Source organism: Antechinus flavipes, chromosome 4, assembly GCF_016432865.1.
Source record: "Antechinus flavipes isolate AdamAnt ecotype Samford, QLD, Australia chromosome 4, AdamAnt_v2, whole genome shotgun sequence".
Taxonomy (NCBI): domain Eukaryota; kingdom Metazoa; phylum Chordata; class Mammalia; order Dasyuromorphia; family Dasyuridae; genus Antechinus; species Antechinus flavipes.
Genome location: NC_067401.1, coordinates 386,811,808 through 386,832,262, shown reverse-complemented (window position 1 = coordinate 386,832,262; position 20,455 = coordinate 386,811,808). Strand labels below are relative to the sequence as shown.

The 20,455-nt window shown below is 40.0% G+C and overlaps 1 protein-coding gene across 4 annotated transcripts; it reads right to left on the bottom strand.

Moving 5' to 3' along the window:
- Positions 1 to 5,714: 5,714 nt before the first annotated feature.
- Positions 5,715 to 20,061, bottom strand: UBE2T (ubiquitin conjugating enzyme E2 T). 4 transcript variants are annotated; one of them, XM_051998645.1, is made up of 7 exons: positions 19,926 to 20,061; positions 13,327 to 13,459; positions 11,255 to 11,324; positions 9,391 to 9,496; positions 7,884 to 7,982; positions 7,700 to 7,783; positions 5,715 to 6,083 (listed from the first exon to the last, which is right to left on the bottom strand). In XM_051998645.1, the coding sequence occupies exons 2-7, from the start codon at positions 13,433 to 13,435 to the stop codon at positions 5,958 to 5,960; spliced, it is 594 nt and encodes a 197-aa protein (XP_051854605.1). In that variant the 5' UTR covers positions 13,436 to 13,459; positions 19,926 to 20,061; the 3' UTR covers positions 5,715 to 5,957. The 4 variants fall into 4 exon arrangements, with proteins under 4 accessions (XP_051854605.1, XP_051854602.1, XP_051854604.1 ...); XM_051998642.1 differs by lacking the exon at positions 9,391 to 9,496 and adding an exon at positions 10,406 to 10,511 and having other exon boundaries at positions 13,327 to 13,488; positions 19,926 to 20,060; XM_051998644.1 differs by lacking the exon at positions 11,255 to 11,324 and adding an exon at positions 10,240 to 10,309 and having other exon boundaries at positions 13,327 to 13,488; positions 19,926 to 20,060.
- Between the last annotated feature and the right edge of the window lie 394 nt (positions 20,062 to 20,455).

Below are 20,455 nucleotides of genomic sequence, written 5' to 3'. Positions count from 1 at the left end.
ATTAAAAAAAAAAGAATAAGATACAGAATCTCCCCTGGCATTTAAAGCACTTAATGATCTGCCTGCCATCTACCTTTCCTGAATTCTACATTCCATTTGGACTGGCCTGCTATTTATTCCCATCCCACGATCTTTTGTCTCTCGATTCTATTTGCACAGGTCCTGCCCTTTTTGTGGATTGTATGTACAGTAGCCAAATTTCCCAAACTTCCTTCAAAGCCTAGGTCCCTGATACTATCTTCTGCTTGCCTCCATTCCCTGCTTTCTCCCTTTTGAAATTACCATTCCCTAAGTGAATGTAAGCTCCTTAAGAGCTGAGACTGACTGGTTACTTTTGCATACTTGGAAACACAATGTCCTGTGCATTTTGTAATTCAGAAATTTCAGCTGCGTACAATTCTTCATGACCCCATTTGGGGTTTTCTTAGTAAAGATACTGGAATGGTTTGCCTTTTTCTTCTATAACTCATTTTACAGTTGAGAAAACAGACCAATAGGGTAAAGTAATTTGCCCAGGATCATGTTAGTAAATATCTGAGGTCAGATTTGAACCCAGAAAGATGAATCCTCCTGACTCCACCCTAGTGCTTTATTCACTGTGCCATCTAGTTGCCTCTACTTTGTGCATACAAGAGCTTAATGAAATTTACTGAACTGAATTTAATTAAATTTACATCCTAGTCCTATCAATTATTAGTTAGTTTCAAATAAATCACTAGTGATTGTCAACATGTCAAAAAGCTCTTTGGCCCTCAGTTTTGTCATCTGTAAAAAAACATTTATCATCTCCTTAGGTGGGGCCACGCTGAAGAAAGTTCACAGAATCATAGATTTAGACCTGGAGGGCTCCTCAGAGGTTATTTTATAGAGAAAGAAACTGAAGCCCCACAGGTAGTAAGCAAACCAGAATTCAAGCCCAGATCCTCTGATTCTAGCTCTTTTGACTTCTGTAAAGCATTATGGATGAAAAAAATGTGAGACAAACCAACTATCCAGAGTCCAAGATAGCGCTCGGGAAGGGAGGAAACTAGAGACACTTCTATTAGGAATTCTGGGAGCTTGATGTGGTGCATCAACAGGCTTATTTAGGCTTCTGATCCAAGAGAAGTAATAATAATGAAAATAATGATAATAATAGTGATAAATAACATTTATATAGCACTTCCTGCATGCCAGGCACTGTTCTAAGTGCTTTGAAATCATAATATTGAACCCTCACAACAACCTAAGAAGGCAGCAAGAGTAAGAACCTTAAGAGGAGAGTCTCAAGAGATGTTCTCAGGAAGGGAGATGAAAGAAGTCTCATGGGCCAAGAAGTTCCAGGGAGAGTAGCCCATCTGTCTCTTTCCCATCCCCTATCTCCTTCCTCATATTTATGCTTTTATGCTGGAGTTCCTCATGTCTACAATGGACTTCCCTCTTTTCCAATATGCTAGTCATATTCATCTTGTCATCTTCATTGAAGATGAAGCCCTCTCCTGACTCTATTCCTCCATAAAGGCTTCTCTGACCCCTTGAGTTGAAGATAATGTCTCCAACTCCACTACTGAGCTTTGTCCTATCACTCTCTGGGAATCTCTAGTAAATGAGAATGGATAAATCTTGGTGGGCAGCAGAGAAGGAGGTTTTATATAATTCTTCACTCACATCAAAGGATCCCATGATCCAGCCCTGAGTTTTCAGGATTACTGACATATAGTCGTTTTCTTGGGGGCACTAATCTCTCTTCTCTGAGCAAGACCTGGTTTTGAGACCCTCTTTCATGCTTTGTACTCCTTAATTTCAGCTGTAAACCATTGTCACCATTCATTTTTTCCACTCCTGCTCACTTCTGTGGAAAGGAGCTGGGGAAAATGTTGAAACCCTGCTGACTGCAGATTTATATAATCTCTCCTTTTACTCCTCCCTAATTGATTCTCTATTTTAATCCAAACCTCTTCCTTCCTCAAGCCTCCCACAGCTCTCTAATCCCCAACCTCTTAGCTGAGGACCTTCACCTTTGTTTTTACTAAGAAAACCAAGACTATTTGATAGGAGAATTTTCTCATTCCATAACATCATCCCAGACTTCCTTTGATCCAGTCTCTTATTAAGAGCTACTCCTTCCCCTTGAAAAGATCAATCCTTCTAATGTACCTTGATTTCATTCCTCACATCCTCTCCAGTAGATTACTTCCACTATCAACAACTTGCACCCTGCTGATTCCTTCTTTGCTGTCTACATGCACATTCACATCCTAAAACAAAACAAAACAAAACAAAAAAGTCACTAGATTCCAGTATGCTCATCAGCTATCATCTTATATAGCTCTTCTCTCCTTTGCTAAACTCTGTCCATAGTTAGTGGTTCTATTTCTTCTTTTACCAAATCTAAAGACTGAGATTTGTCTTTTGACTTTATCATTCAACTAAAACCACTCTCTTAAAAAATACCAGTGCTCTCTTAATTGACAAATATTTGCCTCAGTTTCCTCATCTGTAAAATAAGGTGGAGAAGGAAATGGCAAACCATTGGCAGTGTCTCTGCCAAGAAAACCCTCAATGGAGTCACAAAGAGTTGGATGTAATTGAAACAATTGAACAACACAATAAATAGGCAACTTTTACTTCTTTATTGTAAGAGAGTGTTTCATTGGAAGAGAAGCAAGGCACTGATAATGATATAAAAATAGGAAAAAATTAATAAAATACTTAAAAAGAAAAAAAAAGAAAAAGAAACTCCCCTCCCATGGGATCTCCTAATCAGAATAATTTAGCCCAAAACTTAGATAACCCCTAAAGTTCAGCTGAGATACTCCACTCCATCCCAGGACTTACAAGGAGTGTGGGGCCTTTGGAGAGAGAATAGAACCTAGCCTGCCAGAAGGCTGGGGAGATGGTGTGTGATGTTTCCAAGTCCCAAGGAGAGTATGTTTTTATTCTGGTTTCTCTCAGGCTTCATCAAGAATCTTACAAGCAACGCCGTCCTGGACTGGACTTTAAACAATGTCGATTACATCCTAGCCCTAGTGGTGATCAGGGCCTCCAAGCCTCCCCACAATCCCTTCCTTTCCCCACCTCCCTCAGGTTTCCTCAAGCCAAACAAGCCAACCTGGGAGGGGGAGGGAGCATGCTGATGGAAAAATACACACTAGGACTGGAAAAGGAGTTTTATTTGTGTGTGTTGAATTCTCTCAGAAGCTGAAGGATAAATAGCCAGTGCCCAGCCTTAGCTCAGTGACTGCCCACAAGGTGGGTGGTAAAGTCTGTTCTTATTTAGCTAGTTTGGGGGAATGAAGGGGGTGGGGCAGCTAGAGAGGGAAGCTTAGAATCCACAGTGTTTATAAGATCAGTCATGGATGTCATCTTTCCTCTTTAATTAGTGGCTTCAGAGACGAGAAACTTTTCCCTAGGCTAGGAAACCCTCAGTTTACAGTTTAAGGGTAGTAGAACCAATTGACTACTGGGGAGGGAGTTTAAGCAATTTTCTGGAGCCTTCCTATGGTTATTCCCTCCCTTACTGTATCTCCCATTCCCACCCCAGGTATGAGAACTAGGAGGTGTCTTCATTATTAGAGACTAGAAAGGGTCCCCTGAGAGGTGCTGGATGGACAGCTCCAGGCTTCGTTTGGAAGGTTTGTCTCAGGGCAGGAATGGAAGGTACAGTAGGGCTTGGAGAGAGGGTTAACCCTTACTTTTCTCACTTTCCTACCCTTATTCCAATCCACTCCTCTGGCCAAAAATGGAAGAGCAAGGAAATAAGTCCCTATTATTTTTGTTTGTTTTAGAATAAATTTTAATGTTAATTTTTTATTTTATATCATTCACTTTTCCATTCCTCCCTCCCAGAGTCATCCTTTGTAACAAGAGGGAAAAAAACCAACAAAATTAACCAATACATTGAAAAAGCATGACATTATGTGCCCTTCCCAAGCAGATGTGTACTTTCTCATCTTCTGCTCTTACTTTGTCAAAGTATGTGTGTGTGTGTGTTCTTATTCCTTTGAGACATTAAGCTAATTGACTCAGTTGGTAAGTGCTGGAAAAATTGAGTCCATCCAGCATCTCTTACTAGCTGTTAACCCTAGATGAATCACTTAACTTGGTACCTTGGTTTCTAAATTTGTAAAATAAAAATACTACTTATCTCCAAAGATTATCGTGAAGATCAAATGATATATTTGAAAAGTACTTTGCAAATCCTCTATTATTAATCATCTGAATATTTCCTGAATCCATTTCTTTGTCAGCAAATTTACATCAAGAAAGCAGAAAAACAGAAATAGAGAATTTAAATTGGTGGGGACCCCCATCAATTGTGGAATGACTGAACAATTTATAATCTATGACTGTGATGGAATACTAAGCATAAGAAATGATGAGCAAGGCGGTTCCAGAAAAACCTGGGAAGACTTGTATGAAATGGTGCAGACTGAAGTAGAACCAGAAAAACATTATACGCAATAACAATATAGTATGATGACCGACTGCAAATGGTTTAGCTATTTTGATAAATAAACGATCTAAGACAGGTTGGAAGGATTCTTGATTAAAAAAGAAAAAAAAAAAGATGCTATCCTCCTCTAGAAAGAGAACTGGTGAAATTTGAATGCAGATTAAAGCATAATTTTTTCTTTTTTTTTGCATCATGGCTAACATGGAAATGTTTTGCATGATTTCACATGTATAATTGGTATCATATTTCTTGCCTTTTCAATGGGTGGAGGAGGGATGAAAGGGGGAGAATATAAAATTCAAAATTTTAAAATAAATGCTAATAATGTATTAAATTAAAAAAAATTTTTCTCTAACATTTCTTTCAAAAGTCCTCAGTAAACTATTGCCTACATTTATATACTTATATTTTAGGTTGAGAGGATTGAGGCCACATGTTAGCCAGCAATACTCCCTTGCTAATCAGATTAAAATATAATTGGAAAATTTTTAAAATAAATAAAAAAATGTGACAGAACATAATGTTAATGTGATTTTTGGAAGTCAACATGTACCAAGAGGATTCTTAGTACTGAATTCAATATCATTGCTCTAGTTAATTCCAGTCCAAAACAAGGAATCAATTATTTAGGTGGGAGGGAAAAAAATTTTAGTCCATTTAGTAAATCCTGCAATAAATAATTTCAACTGATTCCATGATAGTTTGTTCTGATTGATCTTATGGGGCAACAACATAACTGTTTTGAAGTATTTTTAATTTATTACCTTTGTTGTTGTGTCTTCATGGCCTTATTTGGGGTTTTCTTGGCAGAGATATTGAAATGGTTCCCCATATCCTTCTCCAGCTCATTTGACAGATGAGAAAACTGAGGCACCTGGGTGAGGTGACTTGCCCAGAGTCACACAACTAGTGAATGTCTGAGTCCAGATCTGTACTCAGGAAGCCGGGTCTTCCTAAATATGCCCAGCACTCTATTCATTGTGCCACGGAGCTGAACATTACTAGTTATGCAAAAATGACTGAGAGGCTGAGGAGCAAATAAGGAAGAAAGTTGTTCTAGTATCACAACTCCCACATAATGTCGAATTTCTGAAAACCCAGTGATAACAACTATTTGCAACAGCAATTCTATACCTATTCAGAGTTTCCGTGATAACAGTGGGAAAAGAACAAAATAGGAATCAATGGCAACAATACAAACTAATTTAACATTCTGATTACATCTCTTCTACCAGCTCACTCCCCAAAACACACACAGAATAAACACAGGCCCAATGTTAAATGATTATTTATTTTTCAGGTTAAAGGTTTCAAAATACATATGTACAAGATAAATACAACAAATTACATTCAGAGAATTAGTCTACTGCAGTGTACATAAATATACAAGGCCTGTTTTGTAAGAGAAAAACCATTCCAACTCTCATTAAAGATCAAGAAAAACATTCAAAAAGATGAGACACAATCAATGCCCTTGACAGAAGCGGAATGCTCTTAGCTGCAATAGCTCAGGATGGGCTCCTTAAACATCAGAACAAAGTCTCTTCTCTGGTCCCCCCAGCTTGGAGCCTTTTCTTTTCGGTGGCACTTCTGAAACTCTGGGGTTACTGGGTTCTGGTAGATTTTCCACCTCCTCATTCTCTTTTGACTGAGAAAAAGCACAGAAAAGGCAAATAGAAGAGGAATGAGCAGCGACAGGAGGCTAAACAAAGAACAGAGCAGCATGGCTTGGCGTACCTTGCTCCTCTTGCTTTCCTTTCACCTATTCTTAACAGGAGGGGTGCTGTCCTTGCCTTACCTTTCCCTTTAAGACCACCCAAGCCCAGTGCAGGCAGAACTAAGTGCACAAGACCCCTTCTTTATACACCACTTGGGGAAGATGGGAGCTACCATTGCAAAACCTTCCAGTGAGATGGAGGATTATCAGGCTTTACCACTTGCCCAGCCTCTCTGCCCTGAAGATTCTGGAGCCCTGATCTACGAATGGAATCAAAGGAGTTATGAGCTTTGTCATCCTCCTTGCAAATGAACTTTCCTTTATGGCTGTCTTGCTCAATTAGTGTGAAAACTCTGGAAACAGAGACTATTTCCTTCCGTCTCCATCCCCAGTGTTTAGCACAGAGCTTGACACAGAAAAAGGGCTTTTTTCATTCATTCGTTCATGCCCCCAAACCCCTGTAATAGAAAACTCCAGCAGCCCAAATTTATGTCGTGCTTTATGGTGTACTTCCCTTACAACAAGCTATAAAAGAGAGGCTGTCATGAACTTTTATTCTGAAGGGTCTTGGAGTGCAGCAATTTGAATTTTGATGTAGTGACAAAATCTTGAAGCTAATTGAAACCAAAGGGGTGAACTTAGAGGTTTACTTCTCTCTTCTTTTATAAAAGGGCTCTTGGTTAAGTTCTCAGACAGAATATCTTCAAAGAAGTCATCATCCAAGACCAAAACAGTCCCTGTACTCCCCCTCTGGTGTCAGGGACACTGGAAGAAAAGTTTCTTTACCCCAGCCCACCAAAGCCTTCTGGAAGCAGAGACGGCCTGCCCTCTAGTGTCGTCCACGAGTGTGGCTGGCAGGTACCAGCTGGGCAAAGGAAGGATAAAGCCATGGTTCACACAGTTCACGATTAGTCAAAAGACTGAGAGAGAAAAGGCCATGGGGTTACTGTAGGAGGGCTCTGGGATGAGTACTCCATGGGACAACTCCCATTGAGGAAGCCCAACCCCCCTTTCTGGGAGGGGGTGCTCCCTTTTCTCTGACACCCTAATCCTATCCCCTTCCACATACCTGAGTCCTAAGGCACTATGATTACACATTCCTCCTACACCAGCTAGGGGACAAAGTGGATAAAGCCTGGAGTTTGGAAGCAAGAAGAACTGGAGATAAATCCTGCTTCAGAGACTTATACTCTGTTTCAATTTCCTCCCTCATAAAAGAGGGAGCTGGATGGCCTCTAAAGCTCTTTCCAGCTTTCAAACAATGATTTTATCAAACCTCATTCTCCCCCCTGGGCTAGGGGCTAGTTTAATGAGTAATTCCCCTTGGCCCACAAAGGGGCTCTCTTGTTGTATATTGGGTATAAGGGATACCCAATATGAGCATTGTGGCCCTTAGAGTAAAGAGCCCTTTCTCCCCTCTTATTCTGGGGAGGGCAACATTAAGAAAATGGGAGAAAAGCTAAATACTTCATAAACACAATTTCCACTTGTCAGAAGAGAACTCCATGGTAGACAGAAACAGAGCAGGTGGCCACTGAGAGCATTACCTCTTCCCTTGGACGAGCATGCTTCTCAGTCCATTCTCTGGCATTCTTGAGGAAAGTTGGTTTGTTGTACTTAAACTCTGAGGACTAGGAAGAAAACAAAGAGGATGATGAAAGGGAATGTCCTGAAATCAGGTCCTACAGCTTCGGGATATGGGTGGATGCATTAGAGACGAGAGACACTTACTATGTCAGCCATGAGGGGATCATCAGGGTTGGGCTCTGACATGAGCAGCTGGATGGAGGTCAATACAGTGGAAATATTCAGGGATGGTCTCCAAGCACCCTATATGAAGATGCAAAAGAAAGCTCATTTCTTTAGCAGAATCAGAAGATCATTATATACTTCAACAACAATTCTGTATGAGGATGTATTCTGATGGAATTGGATATCTTTGACAAAGAGAAGATCTCATTCAGTTCCAACTGATCAATGATGGACAAAACCAGATACACCCAAAGAAAGAACATTGGGAAATGAATGGGGACTACTTGCATTTTTGTTTTTCTTCCCAGGTTATTTTTACCTTCTGAATCCGATTTTTCTTGTGCAACAAGAGAACTGTATGGTTCTGCACACATATATTGTATCTAAGATATACTTTAACATATTTAACATGTATAAGACTGCTTGCCATCTATGGGAGGGGGTGGAGGGAAGGAAGGGAAAAGTTAAACAGAAGTAAGTACAAGGGACAATGTTGAAAAATTACCCATGCGGAATGTTGGAGGGGATGTGGGAAAACAGGGACACTGATACATTGTTGGTGGAATTGTGAACACATCCAGCCATTCTGGAGAGCAATTTGGAACTATGCTCAAAAAGCTATCAAACTGTGCATACCCTTTGATCCAGCAATGTTTCTACTGGGCTTATACCCCAAAGAGATACTAAAGAAGGGAAAGGGACCTGTATGTGCCAAAATGTTTGTGGCAGCCCTGTTTGTGGTGGCTAGAAGCTGGAAACTGAGTGGATGCCCATCAATTGGAGAATGGCTGAATAAATTGTGGTATATGAATATTATGGAATATTATTGTTCTGTAAGGAATGACCAGCAGGATGAATACAGAGAGGACTGGCGAGACTTACATGAACTGATGCTGAGTGAAATGAGCAGAACCAGGAGATCATTATATACCTCAACAACGATACTGTTTGAGGATGTATTCTGATGGAAGTGGATCTCTTCGATAAAGAGAGCCTTAATTGATCAAAGATGGACAGAAGCAGCTACACCCAGAGAAAGAACACTGGGAAATGAATATAAACTGCTTGCATTTTTGTTTTTCTTCCCGGTTATTTATACCTTCTGAATTCAATTCTCCCTGTGCAACAAGAAAACTGTTCGGTTCTGCACACATATATTGTATCTAGGATATACTGCAACCCATTCAACATGTAAAGGACTGCTTGCCATCTGGGGGAAGGGGTGGAGGGAGGGAGGGGAAAAATCGGAACAGAAGTGAATGCAAGGGATAATGCTGTAAAAAATTGCCCTGACATGCGTTCTATCAATAAAAAGTTATTAAAAAAAAAAAAGAAAAATTACTCATGCATATGTTGTCAATAAGAAGCTATAATAAAATAAAACAAAGCCAAAAAAGAAAAAAAAAGAAAAAAAGAAGGAAAGCTCATTTCTACTACAAGATACCTGATAACAAAAGTAGGTGCCTCCTATAAGCTCCTCACTTACTTTTGGTGGTAATTTGAGGACATCCAGGCAGATCCTCCCTGCAGAGTCAATGTTAGGATGATAGATGGGAGTCAAAAAGCGTATCTTTGGAGGTTCAAAAGGGTACCTTTGAAAGTATGGGATAAAAAGTTCAGTTCCTTGCTGCTGCTCCTACATTTATGGCATCATCCACAATTTTTACATTAACATCTTTCCAAAATGAGAGGACTTTGGGCTTTAGAAGAGCCCTTTGAGATCATACAGTCCAATTCTCTCAGTTTTATAGATGTGCTGAATTCTGCAGAGATAAAAAGACTTTTGCCCAAATTAGCATAGGTAAAAATGGATCTCTAGAAGAATCAGTATTCAATTCTGGCCCATACAGATTTTTGGAAAATATCTTCCAAATGGAATCAACACATATCTTTGATTGCTGCTTAGTCTACAGTTTCACTAATGACTTATCATGTGGAGAATCTCTTCTTCTCAGGATGTCAGTAAGGATGTGCAAGGTCTAACTTGATGAGATCTAGAATAACTATTCAGACACTCTGAACTCCACCTCCCTACACACACACACACACACACACACACACACACGGAGCTTTTCATTCTAAATGCAAGGGCCACAACTATCACTGTTTAGGCACTTGGGAGGCTTAGAGATGATCTGTTCTAATCTCATTTTACAGAGGGAGAAATGATACACAGAGAAATTAAGACTTTCTGAAGCCATACAGAGAATTAGTAGTAAGGCAGAAGCTAGAATTCAGTTATCCTGGCTCCCAGTCAAATGCCCTGTTCTCTACAACTCGCTGCCTCCCAAAAGGGCTCCTTACCCTGCAGGTGTCGAATCAGATTTTCACTGACCTCTCAGGAATGGAGACTTCCAGCTTGAAAATACCCTTTTCATAGGGTGTGTTGGTCCCACCCAAAATCTCTTAAAAAGAAAAAAAAAAAAAAAGAAGGAAAGCTCATTTCTACTACAAGATACCTGATAACAAAAGTAGGTGCCTCCTATAAGCTCCTCACTTACTTTTGGTGGTAATTTGAGGACATCCAGGCAGATCCTCCCTGCAGAGTCAATGTTAGGATGATAGATGGGAGTCAAAAAGCGTATCTTTGGAGGTTCAAAAGGGTACCTTTGAAAGTATGGGATAAAAAGTTCAGTTCCTTGCTGCTGCTCCTACATTTATGGCATCATCCACAATTTTTACATTAACATCTTTCCAAAATGAGAGGACTTTGGGCTTTAGAAGAGCCCTTTGAGATCATACAGTCCAATTCTCTCAGTTTTATAGATGTGCTGAATTCTGCAGAGATAAAAAGACTTTTGCCCAAATTAGCATAGGTAAAAATGGATCTCTAGAAGAATCAGTATTCAATTCTGGCCCATACAGATTTTTGGAAAATATCTTCCAAATGGAATCAACACATATCTTTGATTGCTGCTTAGTCTACAGTTTCACTAATGACTTATCATGTGGAGAATCTCTTCTTCTCAGGATGTCAGTAAGGATGTGCAAGGTCTAACTTGATGAGATCTAGAATAACTATTCAGACACTCTGAACTCCACCTCCCTACACACACACACACACACACACACACACACACGGAGCTTTTCATTCTAAATGCAAGGGCCACAACTATCACTGTTTAGGCACTTGGGAGGCTTAGAGATGATCTGTTCTAATCTCATTTTACAGAGGGAGAAATGATACACAGAGAAATTAAGACTTTCTGAAGCCATACAGAGAATTAGTAGTAAGGCAGAAGCTAGAATTCAGTTATCCTGGCTCCCAGTCAAATGCCCTGTTCTCTACAACTCGCTGCCTCCCAAAAGGGCTCCTTACCCTGCAGGTGTCGAATCAGATTTTCACTGACCTCTCAGGAATGGAGACTTCCAGCTTGAAAATACCCTTTTCATAGGGTGTGTTGGTCCCACCCAAAATCTCTTAAAAAGAAAAAAAAAAGGGGGGGGGGGGAAGGAGATGAGTTATATTGCTATAATGCCACTCAACATCATAGTTCTAAAGTCTCAAGAGTAAGAAACTAGGTCTGGGCCTACAATTCTCTTCCCAAGGTTTTAACACCAGCCCCTTCTTCAAAGCCCTCTTGCCATCCAATATGGTCATACTATACTCACAAGTTTTTTTTAGAAGGGGTATTAAAAGATTTATAGGTTCACAGATTTGGAGATGAAAGGGATTTCAGAGTCCTTTATTTATAGATAGGGAAACTAAGGCACAAGAAAGAAAAGTGATCAAATATAGTAAATGAATGAGGATTTAAGCCTCCTTTTTCTGACTCCAAGTTCAGTGATCTATCTGCTATACTAAGCAGCCTCTCAATTAATTTGTGCCACAAAACTGATGGCCAACTGTCCTTGTTAATTTCCCATTCACAAAGAGAAATAGGCAAAAGTTGCTGTTTTCACACCTGAAAAACTAGGAGGGAATAGAGCATCCTTTTATAAAAACAAACCCTTAGGCTAGAGGGAGAATAAGATGCATACTGTTTCTTTTAAGTGCAAAACAATACAGTTTTACTTGTTCACAGTTAGATACAAACAACTGCCTTGACATTTTTAGAACATTCTAATAAAACAGCAAAACATTTTTATTCCAATTCTCATTCATTTTTCCTAAAGTTTGTTTTTTAGGTTTTCTTTTCTTTTCTTTTTTTTTTTTTGCTTTTTATTTTCAAAATACAGAGTTTTCAACATTCACCCTTTGCAAAACCTGGTGTTCCAAAATTTTTTTTCCCTTCCTTCCCTCTGCCCCCTCCCCTTGACAAGTAATCCAATATGTTAAACATGTACAGTTCTTCTTCTTCTTCTTTATTTTTTTTGGCTGAGGCAATTAGGGTTAAGTGACTTGCCCAGTGTCACACAGCTAGGAAGTGTTAAATGTCTGAAGCCAGATTTGAACTCAAGTCCTCTTAACTTCAGGGCTGGTACTCCATCCACTGCACTAATTAGCTGCCTCTTATGAAATTCTTCTTTTGTGTATATGTATGCACAATTCTTCTATAAGTATAATTCCACATTATTATGTTGCACAAGAAAAATCAGATTAAAAAAAAAAGAAAGAAAGAAAACAAAATGCATTCAAACAACAAAAAGAGTGAAAATGCTACATTGTGATCCACACTTAGTCCCCACAATCCTTTCTCTGGGTGCAGATGGCTCTCATCATCACAAGGTCATTGGAATTGATCTGAATCATCTCATTATTTAAAAGAGCCATGTCCATCAGAATTGATCATCGTATAATCTTGCTTTTGCTGTGTACAATGTTCTCTTGTCTCTACTTAGCATCAGTTCATGTAAATCTCTCCAGGTCTTTTTGAAATCATCCTGCTGATCATTTCTTATATAGAACAATAATGTTTCATAACATTCATACACTATAACTGATTTAGCCATTCTCCAACTGATGGGCATTCACTCAGTTTCCAGTTCCTCACCACTACAAAAAGACCTACTACAAATATTTTTGCACATACAGGTCTCTTTCTCTTCTTTAAGATCTCTTTGGGGTATAAGCCCAGCAGAAACGCTCCTGGATCAAAGGATATGCACAGTTTGATAACTTTTTTAGCATAGTTCCAAATTGCTCTCCAGAATGGTTGGATCATTTCACAACTCCACCACAACATCAGTGTCCCAGTTTTCCCACATCCCCTCCAACATTCATTATCTTTTTTTGTCATCTTAACCAATCTAAGAGGTGTGTAGTGCTATCTCAGAGTTGTCTTAATTTGCATTTCTCTGATCAATAGTGATTTAGAGCATTTTTTCATATGACTAGAAATGGTTTTAATTTCTTTATCTGAAAATTGTTTGTTCATATCCTTTGACTATTTATCATTTGGAGAATCTTCCTAAAGTTTAATTAAGAGTTTTAAGGCTGAAATTCAGCCCTGGTCTCTCCAAGATGGGTGGGCATACTTACGAGCTCGGAGATCATCCATTTGATTTGCGTTCTGCCAGCAGGTAATGCCCGGGGGTGGCTCTGTGGCTAACAGGTGCAGCTCCCGCTTGAGGCGTGAGGCTCTCTGCATGGTCTTCTGAGAAAGCTGGCACACCTTATGACAGAAGTGTGGAGTGAGAAGCACTAAGAGGGAAAAGGAAGAGTCAAAAAAGTCAGCAATCATGTCTGTGGGTTCTCAATCTAAGAACTCATGGTACCAGATTCTCCACCCCAATAATATATTCATTAAGGGTCTGCTGCTGTACCACACACTATGCTGAATGTTATGGGTACAAAGACAAACGAAAATGCTCTCTGAACTCAAAAAGCTTACAGACAATTGGAGGACACAGCATTTACATAGACAACGAAATACAAATTTCAGGGGAAGGGAATACTACTAATAATTAGGGAATCTGGAGAGGATTTATGTAGGAGATGCTAAGCCTTGCAAAGAGATTAGGATGCCAAGAGGCAGACTGGGTAAGGAGGGAGGGCATTTCAGGAATAGCGGTTTGGAAGTGGGAGTCCAAATGTCATATACAGGGTATAGCAGGCAGGCTACTTTGACTGAAAAGAAGATTGTGTGAGAAGGTCTAATGTAAAAAAAAAAAAAATCAATATGAAGACTGAAGCAAGATTCTTAGGACTTTAAATATCAATGGAATTTGAATTTAATCCTGGAGGCAATAGGAAGCCACTGAAGCTTTAAAGCTGATGCATAACATAGTCACATCTGTGCTTCAAGAACAATTTGGCAGCAATGTGAAAGATGAAGTGAGAAGGGAAAAAGAATGGAATCAAGTAGCCACTGTTTAGATTGTTATCATATGGCAGAGAGATAATTATAGATGGGAAAGATGCTGTGGTAGTGAAATCACAGAAGTTGGCAAAGGAGTTGAAGAAGATACCTAGATTATAGACATGGGCAATGGGAAGCAGGACAGGTTTTGTGGGAAAGATAAGGGGCTTATCCATATCCAGAGAAAGAACTATGAAGATTTATTATGGATCAAAGCATTTTCAACTTTTTTGTTATTGTTTTTATTTGCTTGGTTTTTAAATTTTTTTTCCCTTTTGATCTGATTTTTTTGGTATAACATGAATGTGTAAATATGTTTAGAAGAATTGCACATGTTTAACATGCATTGGATTACTTGCTATCTAAGGGACAGGGGAGGGAGGGAGAAAAATTTGGAACTGTGAGGTTTTGCAAAGGTGAATGTTGAATATCTTTGCATGTATTTGGAAACATAAAAAGCTATTAAAAATGAAAAAAAGATAATGGATTCTATATCAGAGATGGCGAGTTTGCGATGCTCATGAGACATACTGTTGAGGGAACTAGCAGGAAAGTAGCAATTCTGGAATGGAACTTGGAAGACATGAAGTCTAGACACATAGACTTGGGAATCATCTGTGTAGAGTTGACAAGTGAATGATGAATGAGGAACTAAGGAGACCACAAAAGAAGGAAGAAAGAGTAGAGAAAGAAGGAGAAGAGAGGGAGAGAGACAGATAGACAGACTATAGAAATGGAGGGAGAGAGGAATAGGAGGAAAAATGAAAAGAATAGGAGGAAGAAATGAAAAGAATGGCCAGGATAAAGCCTTGGGTATATTATTTTAATTTCTCCACTATTTGTCTAATGGGAACTGAAAAAAATTGCAATTTCATCAGTGTAGGTACTCTGCAGATATAGATATGTTCTCCTCTTCCAGCAGATGATCCAGCCTTTTAGCACTCTCTAAGACCACTTAGGCCACTGGACAGAAAATGTAAACCCCCTGAAGGCAAAGAACTATTTTGGTTTTTGTCTATGTAGTCTTTCCATGTAGCAGTGCTTTGCACATAGTAACGCCAAAGGAATTTTTGTTGTTCAGCTGTTTCAGTATGTCCTACTCTTTGTGACTCCATTTAGGGTTTTCTAAGCAAAGATTCTGGAGATTCAATATGGATTGCATATTGAATAACTGTGAGCTATGTCATCTTCCCTCCTCTATGCTAGGGATACAAAAAATTAAATTAAACAGTCCCTGTCGTTAAGGTGATTCTGTTCACCCTAATTGATAGCTGTCTTCATCAGTTTGGGTAGGAAGTAAAACTCTGGAGTTGTTTTGATTTGTACCTTTCTCACAGTGATAATTATCAATCTCTCAAAGTATGAATTTTCTTTGAGAATTGTTTGTTCCTATCCTGACAGCTTATACCCCCAGGGAGTGGTTCTTGGTATAATATATTTGTGTTTTGTTCCATATCCTTATTTTGTTGGTAAGTCATTTTCCAGTCATGTACAATTTTCCGTAACCCCAATGGGGATTTTCCTGGCAGAGACACTAGAGTGGTTTGCTATCTCCTTCTCTGCCCATTTTACAGATGAGGAAACTGAGGCAGACAGGATTGAGTGACTTGTTCACACTTGCACAGATGGTGAGTCAAGCTAGATTTGAACTCAGGTCCTCCTGACTCCAGGACCAGCATTCTATCTACTGTACTACTTAGCTGCCCCTCCTCCACTAGATAGAGGTAATACAAATTATTTTCCCCCTAGTTTCCATTCTTATCTTAGTTGCATTGATTTTATTTGTGCAAAAGCTTTTAAAAATTTCATGTAATTGTAGCTATCTTACAATTCTCTCCATCACTTATTTAGCTATAAATTCTCCCCTTAGTTGTGAAAAGAAATTGTTCTGATAATTTTAAATAAAGTCTCGTGATCTCTTATATTGATGTTGAATATGCATTTGAGCATATTATGTTCAAATGGTATAAGATATTGGGCTAATCCTAATTTCTGGTGAATTAGGCCTATGATCAAGTTTTTCCAGTGCTTCTTAACTAAAAGGAGTCCTTGTGCCAACTGGGATTTATTAAGCACTGGTCCCATTTTCATTGCATTGCATTTAGTTAATGCAATGACCTCCCCACCCCTAGCCTTACCCTTCTTACCCTCTTTATAGCATTCAGCCCCTTCCCAGTCTCTCTCTGCTCTCTTCTTCAGCAATGTCACTCATTTCTATCACATTAGCTACGTCCCTTCTCTTAGTGATTCTTACTCTGATCTTCTAGGTTCCAGATCAGGGGAATCTTAACCATTTTTGGTGCTACAGGTCTCTTTGATGGTCTGATGATGTTTATGGACTTTTCAAAAAAAAAAGTTTTAAATTCACAAAATAAAATACATAGAATTACAAAGTAAATGAATCATATTTAAACAGGATACATACATTACAAAGGAAACACATTATATTGAAATAGTTATAATTCAAAAACAAAACAAAACAAAAAATCACACACCCAGGTTAAGAGGAGTTTATTTGGCTATTAAACTCTCACCTACCCTGAATGAATGTCTAAAATGAAATTCTTGATCATTCCGCATAAATCTGTTTTCCTTCTGATTTGACAATTTCTGTCAGTGGGCACCCAGGCTTCCACAATTATTCCCTCACATGTCATACCAGTCTGTGGGGCTTGGCAGTCTCTGACATCATCCTTATCCAATCCTAGCTGTTCCCACCACAGACATATTAATACAAGCCTTACTCCCAGGCTCCTTGGCTCGTGCAATAACATCCTTCCAGGTCTTCCTACTTTTCATGTCCTCCCTCCAGTTCACACTGCAACCAGAGTAATCTTTCACACCCACAGATCTGGCCATGATACTCCTACTCAAGCTTGAGAGACTCTGCTGGCATTCTAGCACCTCCACAACCTGGCACTGCCTGAGCTTTCCTGCTGAATCTCTTATTACTCCTCTCTGCACACTCAAGGTGCTAGCCAAGCTGGATAATTCTCAGGTTTCTGCTCACCACACCCAAACCCAACAAGGAATGAGGTTTCCTGCCTCATTCTTTTCCTTGGACCTAGAGTTGCTGCCCCCACTCCCTTTCATTTTTCACACTGGATAGAATTTAATTTATTCTTTATAGTGTGTCTCAAATGCAACCTATCCCAGGATGTGTTCCTTTGGCCATTAGTTTTGTGATGCTCTAACTCATACATCATGTCAAACCATGTATTACAAGGCAACTTTGTTGATGTCATCTCCTAGACAGCAAATTCCTTAGAGATAGGCACTGTGTCCCATCTAAATGCTAAATCTCTTTTGGAGTTTAGCACAGCACTCTGCCCATGTAGACTAGTATTATATTACCAAATTCTATTGTTTTGCTTTTGGGTTTGACCCTTCTCAAATATGTTACCGGGTAAAATCAAACTTTCTAAATTTAACTCTGTTATCCTTAAAATAACCTTGTCATTGAGCCCATTCTCAGATTTTGGTAGGCCCCATTAGATTGAAGTAATCTGTATTTCAAGAATGTACAAGATCATGTTATTGGTGGTTATTTGCTCCACCAGTAGAGAGGCCTCTACACTGGCTGTTTCCACTTGCTCATTCACCTCTAAAATCATCACACTTTAACTTCTGGCATTATCATTCAAACAAATTTCCTCCTAGATCATCCCTGATCTTTGTACTGTGATATGCAATAGCTTTTCTAAGTCTTGATTCTTCTTGAAGCTTCTGGTCATTTCCTCTTCCTGGATGCTCACTTTTCTCTTGGTTGCCCTGACACCACTTTTTCCTGGTGATTCTCTTTCCTGTTCATTCTTTTAAAATTTCCTTTGTTGGATCATCACAATCTCCAGAAACCTTAGCTTGGGTAAGAAGTTCTTCTTAGCTGGAGAACTGTTTTGAATTCTTCTCTTCCCAATCTATATAGGTTCTCTCACAAATCTTAACAGCTCCCACTGCTTCAAGTATTATCTCTATGTGGATGATTTCCAAATCTATTTATCTGGTTCTAATTTTACTAGATATCTCCTTAAGGATTCCAAAAGTCCTTTAGATTCTCAATGTGTCTAAAACTAAACCGTCTCAAACCTGCCACTTTTCAAAACTTTCCTATTCTTATGGACTATCATCTTACCCAAATCTATACTCTCTGGGTCATCCTTGACATCCTCTCCAGCACTGCCCATAAGTTACCAGGTCTTGTCAGTTATCCCTTACAACTTTACTTTCAGCCTCCTTTTCTCAGTTTGCACAGATACACTCGACTTGAGGCCTTCAACACCTCTGGCCTGGATAGCCTTGTAATGTTTTTGGCTTCCAGCCTTTGGATCCTCTACAGCTGCCAAAAGAAACTTCCTGGGGATGCTTGACTATATGTCACTCTCTTGTTTAAAAACTTTCATTTCAATCCAGTGGGCATTTACTAAGTGCTTGCTATACATACATCACTCTGCAGGATGCTAGGACTACAAAGGTAACTGCCTGCAATCCTTGTCACCTTGGCGTTTACATTCTACTGGAGGAAAACATGGATGCAGCTAAGTATATTTTATAACTGCAGGAATACATATAATGTACGAAGGAAAATAAAACAAATTTTTCTTCCCGTGGTTATTTATACCAATTCTCCCTGTGCAACAAGAAATTGTTTGGTTCTGCACACATATATTGTATCTAGGATATACTGTAACCTATTTAACATGTAAAGGACTGCTTGCTATCTGGGGGAGGGGGTGGAGGGAAAAATCGGAACAGAAGTGAGTGCAAGGGATAATGTTGTAAAAAATTACCCTGGCATGGGTTCTGTCAATAAAAAGTTATTAAATTAAAAAAAATAAATAAATTAAGAAAGAAAACAAATCGGGGATGAGGAGATTACTGAGAATTTGGAAGATCATACAGCAGGTGGTACTTAAGATATGCTTTTAAAGAAACAAGGGATTGTTCGAGGTAGCAGTCATGGAAGGGAGGCAGAATATGCAAAGATGAGATGAGGGTGGAATGTTGTACACAAGGAGCAGCAGGTAGATCGGTCTGGAATGTAGAGGTGTGAGGGTCAAAGATGTGAGGTCAGTCTGGCAAACCAGTTTGAAGTCAGACTGTGAAAGGCTCTAAGTGCCCAGAAAAATGATGTTTTATCTCAGAGACAATAGGGAGCCACGGATGCTTCTTGAACAGAAGAGTGACTGTATTTTAAGGTCTGTTTCAGCAGCTCTCTACTGCAAATGCCACTGGAGCCCTTTTAATTAATACGAGAAGAAAGTGCATACTGTTGGAAAACGAGGAGAAGCAGAGAGGACTTGTTTTCCTGGAGAAAGCGAGCTTGCAGGCGGGTGTAAATAAATGTAATCAGAGCGGTCAGGAGAGAAATCTGAGAGACGCGTTCTTCTTGCTCCCTTTCATTCCCAAGTTTTCTAACTTGGGAGTCTAAGACCCTATGAATTTCGTGGCCACCCACAGGCAGCCGGAGGCACGTCACCGATCGCTAAGCTATTGATTGACAACTTCCCCAGCCAATAGAAAGTTTCCTGAGACAATTCAAAAAGGCGCCCGGAGAACTACAAATTCGCAGCTATCCATTTTACCAGGCTCCGCCCCCTCCCCAGACTGCTCAAACTCCCCCGGGAAAAAACAGAAACGGCATTCCAGGTCGGCCAAAAAAACGGACACCCCGCCGGCCCCCATTTTCCACAGTGGCTTCTTCCAGGGCTCGTTCTCAGATGGCACGGGGGAGAGGGAATGGTTCGTTCATAAGGGTTCGGGATAAAATCAGTCTTCTCACCTGAATTACCAGTCCGAGGTACTCGAGCTCTTCAGGGAAGGGGGGCGGGGTTCCAAGAGGGCGCCAGTTTGTAAAGCCAAGAACGCCTCTCGGATTGGTCCTCCCTGAACCTCTCGGGGAGGAGCGCGGCTGACTATTGGTCCGCGTGCCTGGCCGTCACCTGCGCAGCTGCAGTGCGAAACAGCGCGCGCTGGGAGAGGTTGGGGTGGGGAGCCCGAGAAAGGGGCGGGGCTTCGAAAGCGGTTACTATGGTTTCCCAATAGAACTCCCAAATTACCCAGCAGGATTGGCGGTGGTCGAACCAGGTTGGTTGTTGGTTTGTTTTTTTAACTGCTGGGGCTGCCTATTGGGTTAGGGAAGACTGATTACGTTCTTAACGCTGGATCGAATTCATTGGGCATTAATAAGATGCAGGGCCTCAGGTGTTTTTGCCCAAGTGCCTCAAGTATGGCGAGGATGCTCATTGATCTCATTAGGACCTAGTTTGATAGAAGTCATAATTAATAGAATTTGGCGCAGGGTCCTCAAAC

Coding starts and splice junctions, on each gene's coding strand:
- UBE2T (XM_051998645.1), bottom strand. CDS start 13,435: ATGCAGAGAGCCTCACGCCTCAAGCGGGAGCTGCACCTGTTAGCCACA. Junction 7,983..9,390: donor TCCTCAAATTACCACCAAAA/GTAAGTGAGGAG, acceptor ATCTTCATATAG/GGTGCTTGGAGACCATCCCT. Junction 6,084..7,699: donor ATGCTCGTCCAAGGGAAGAG/GTAATGCTCTCA, acceptor GCTTTTTCTCAG/TCAAAAGAGAATGAGGAGGT.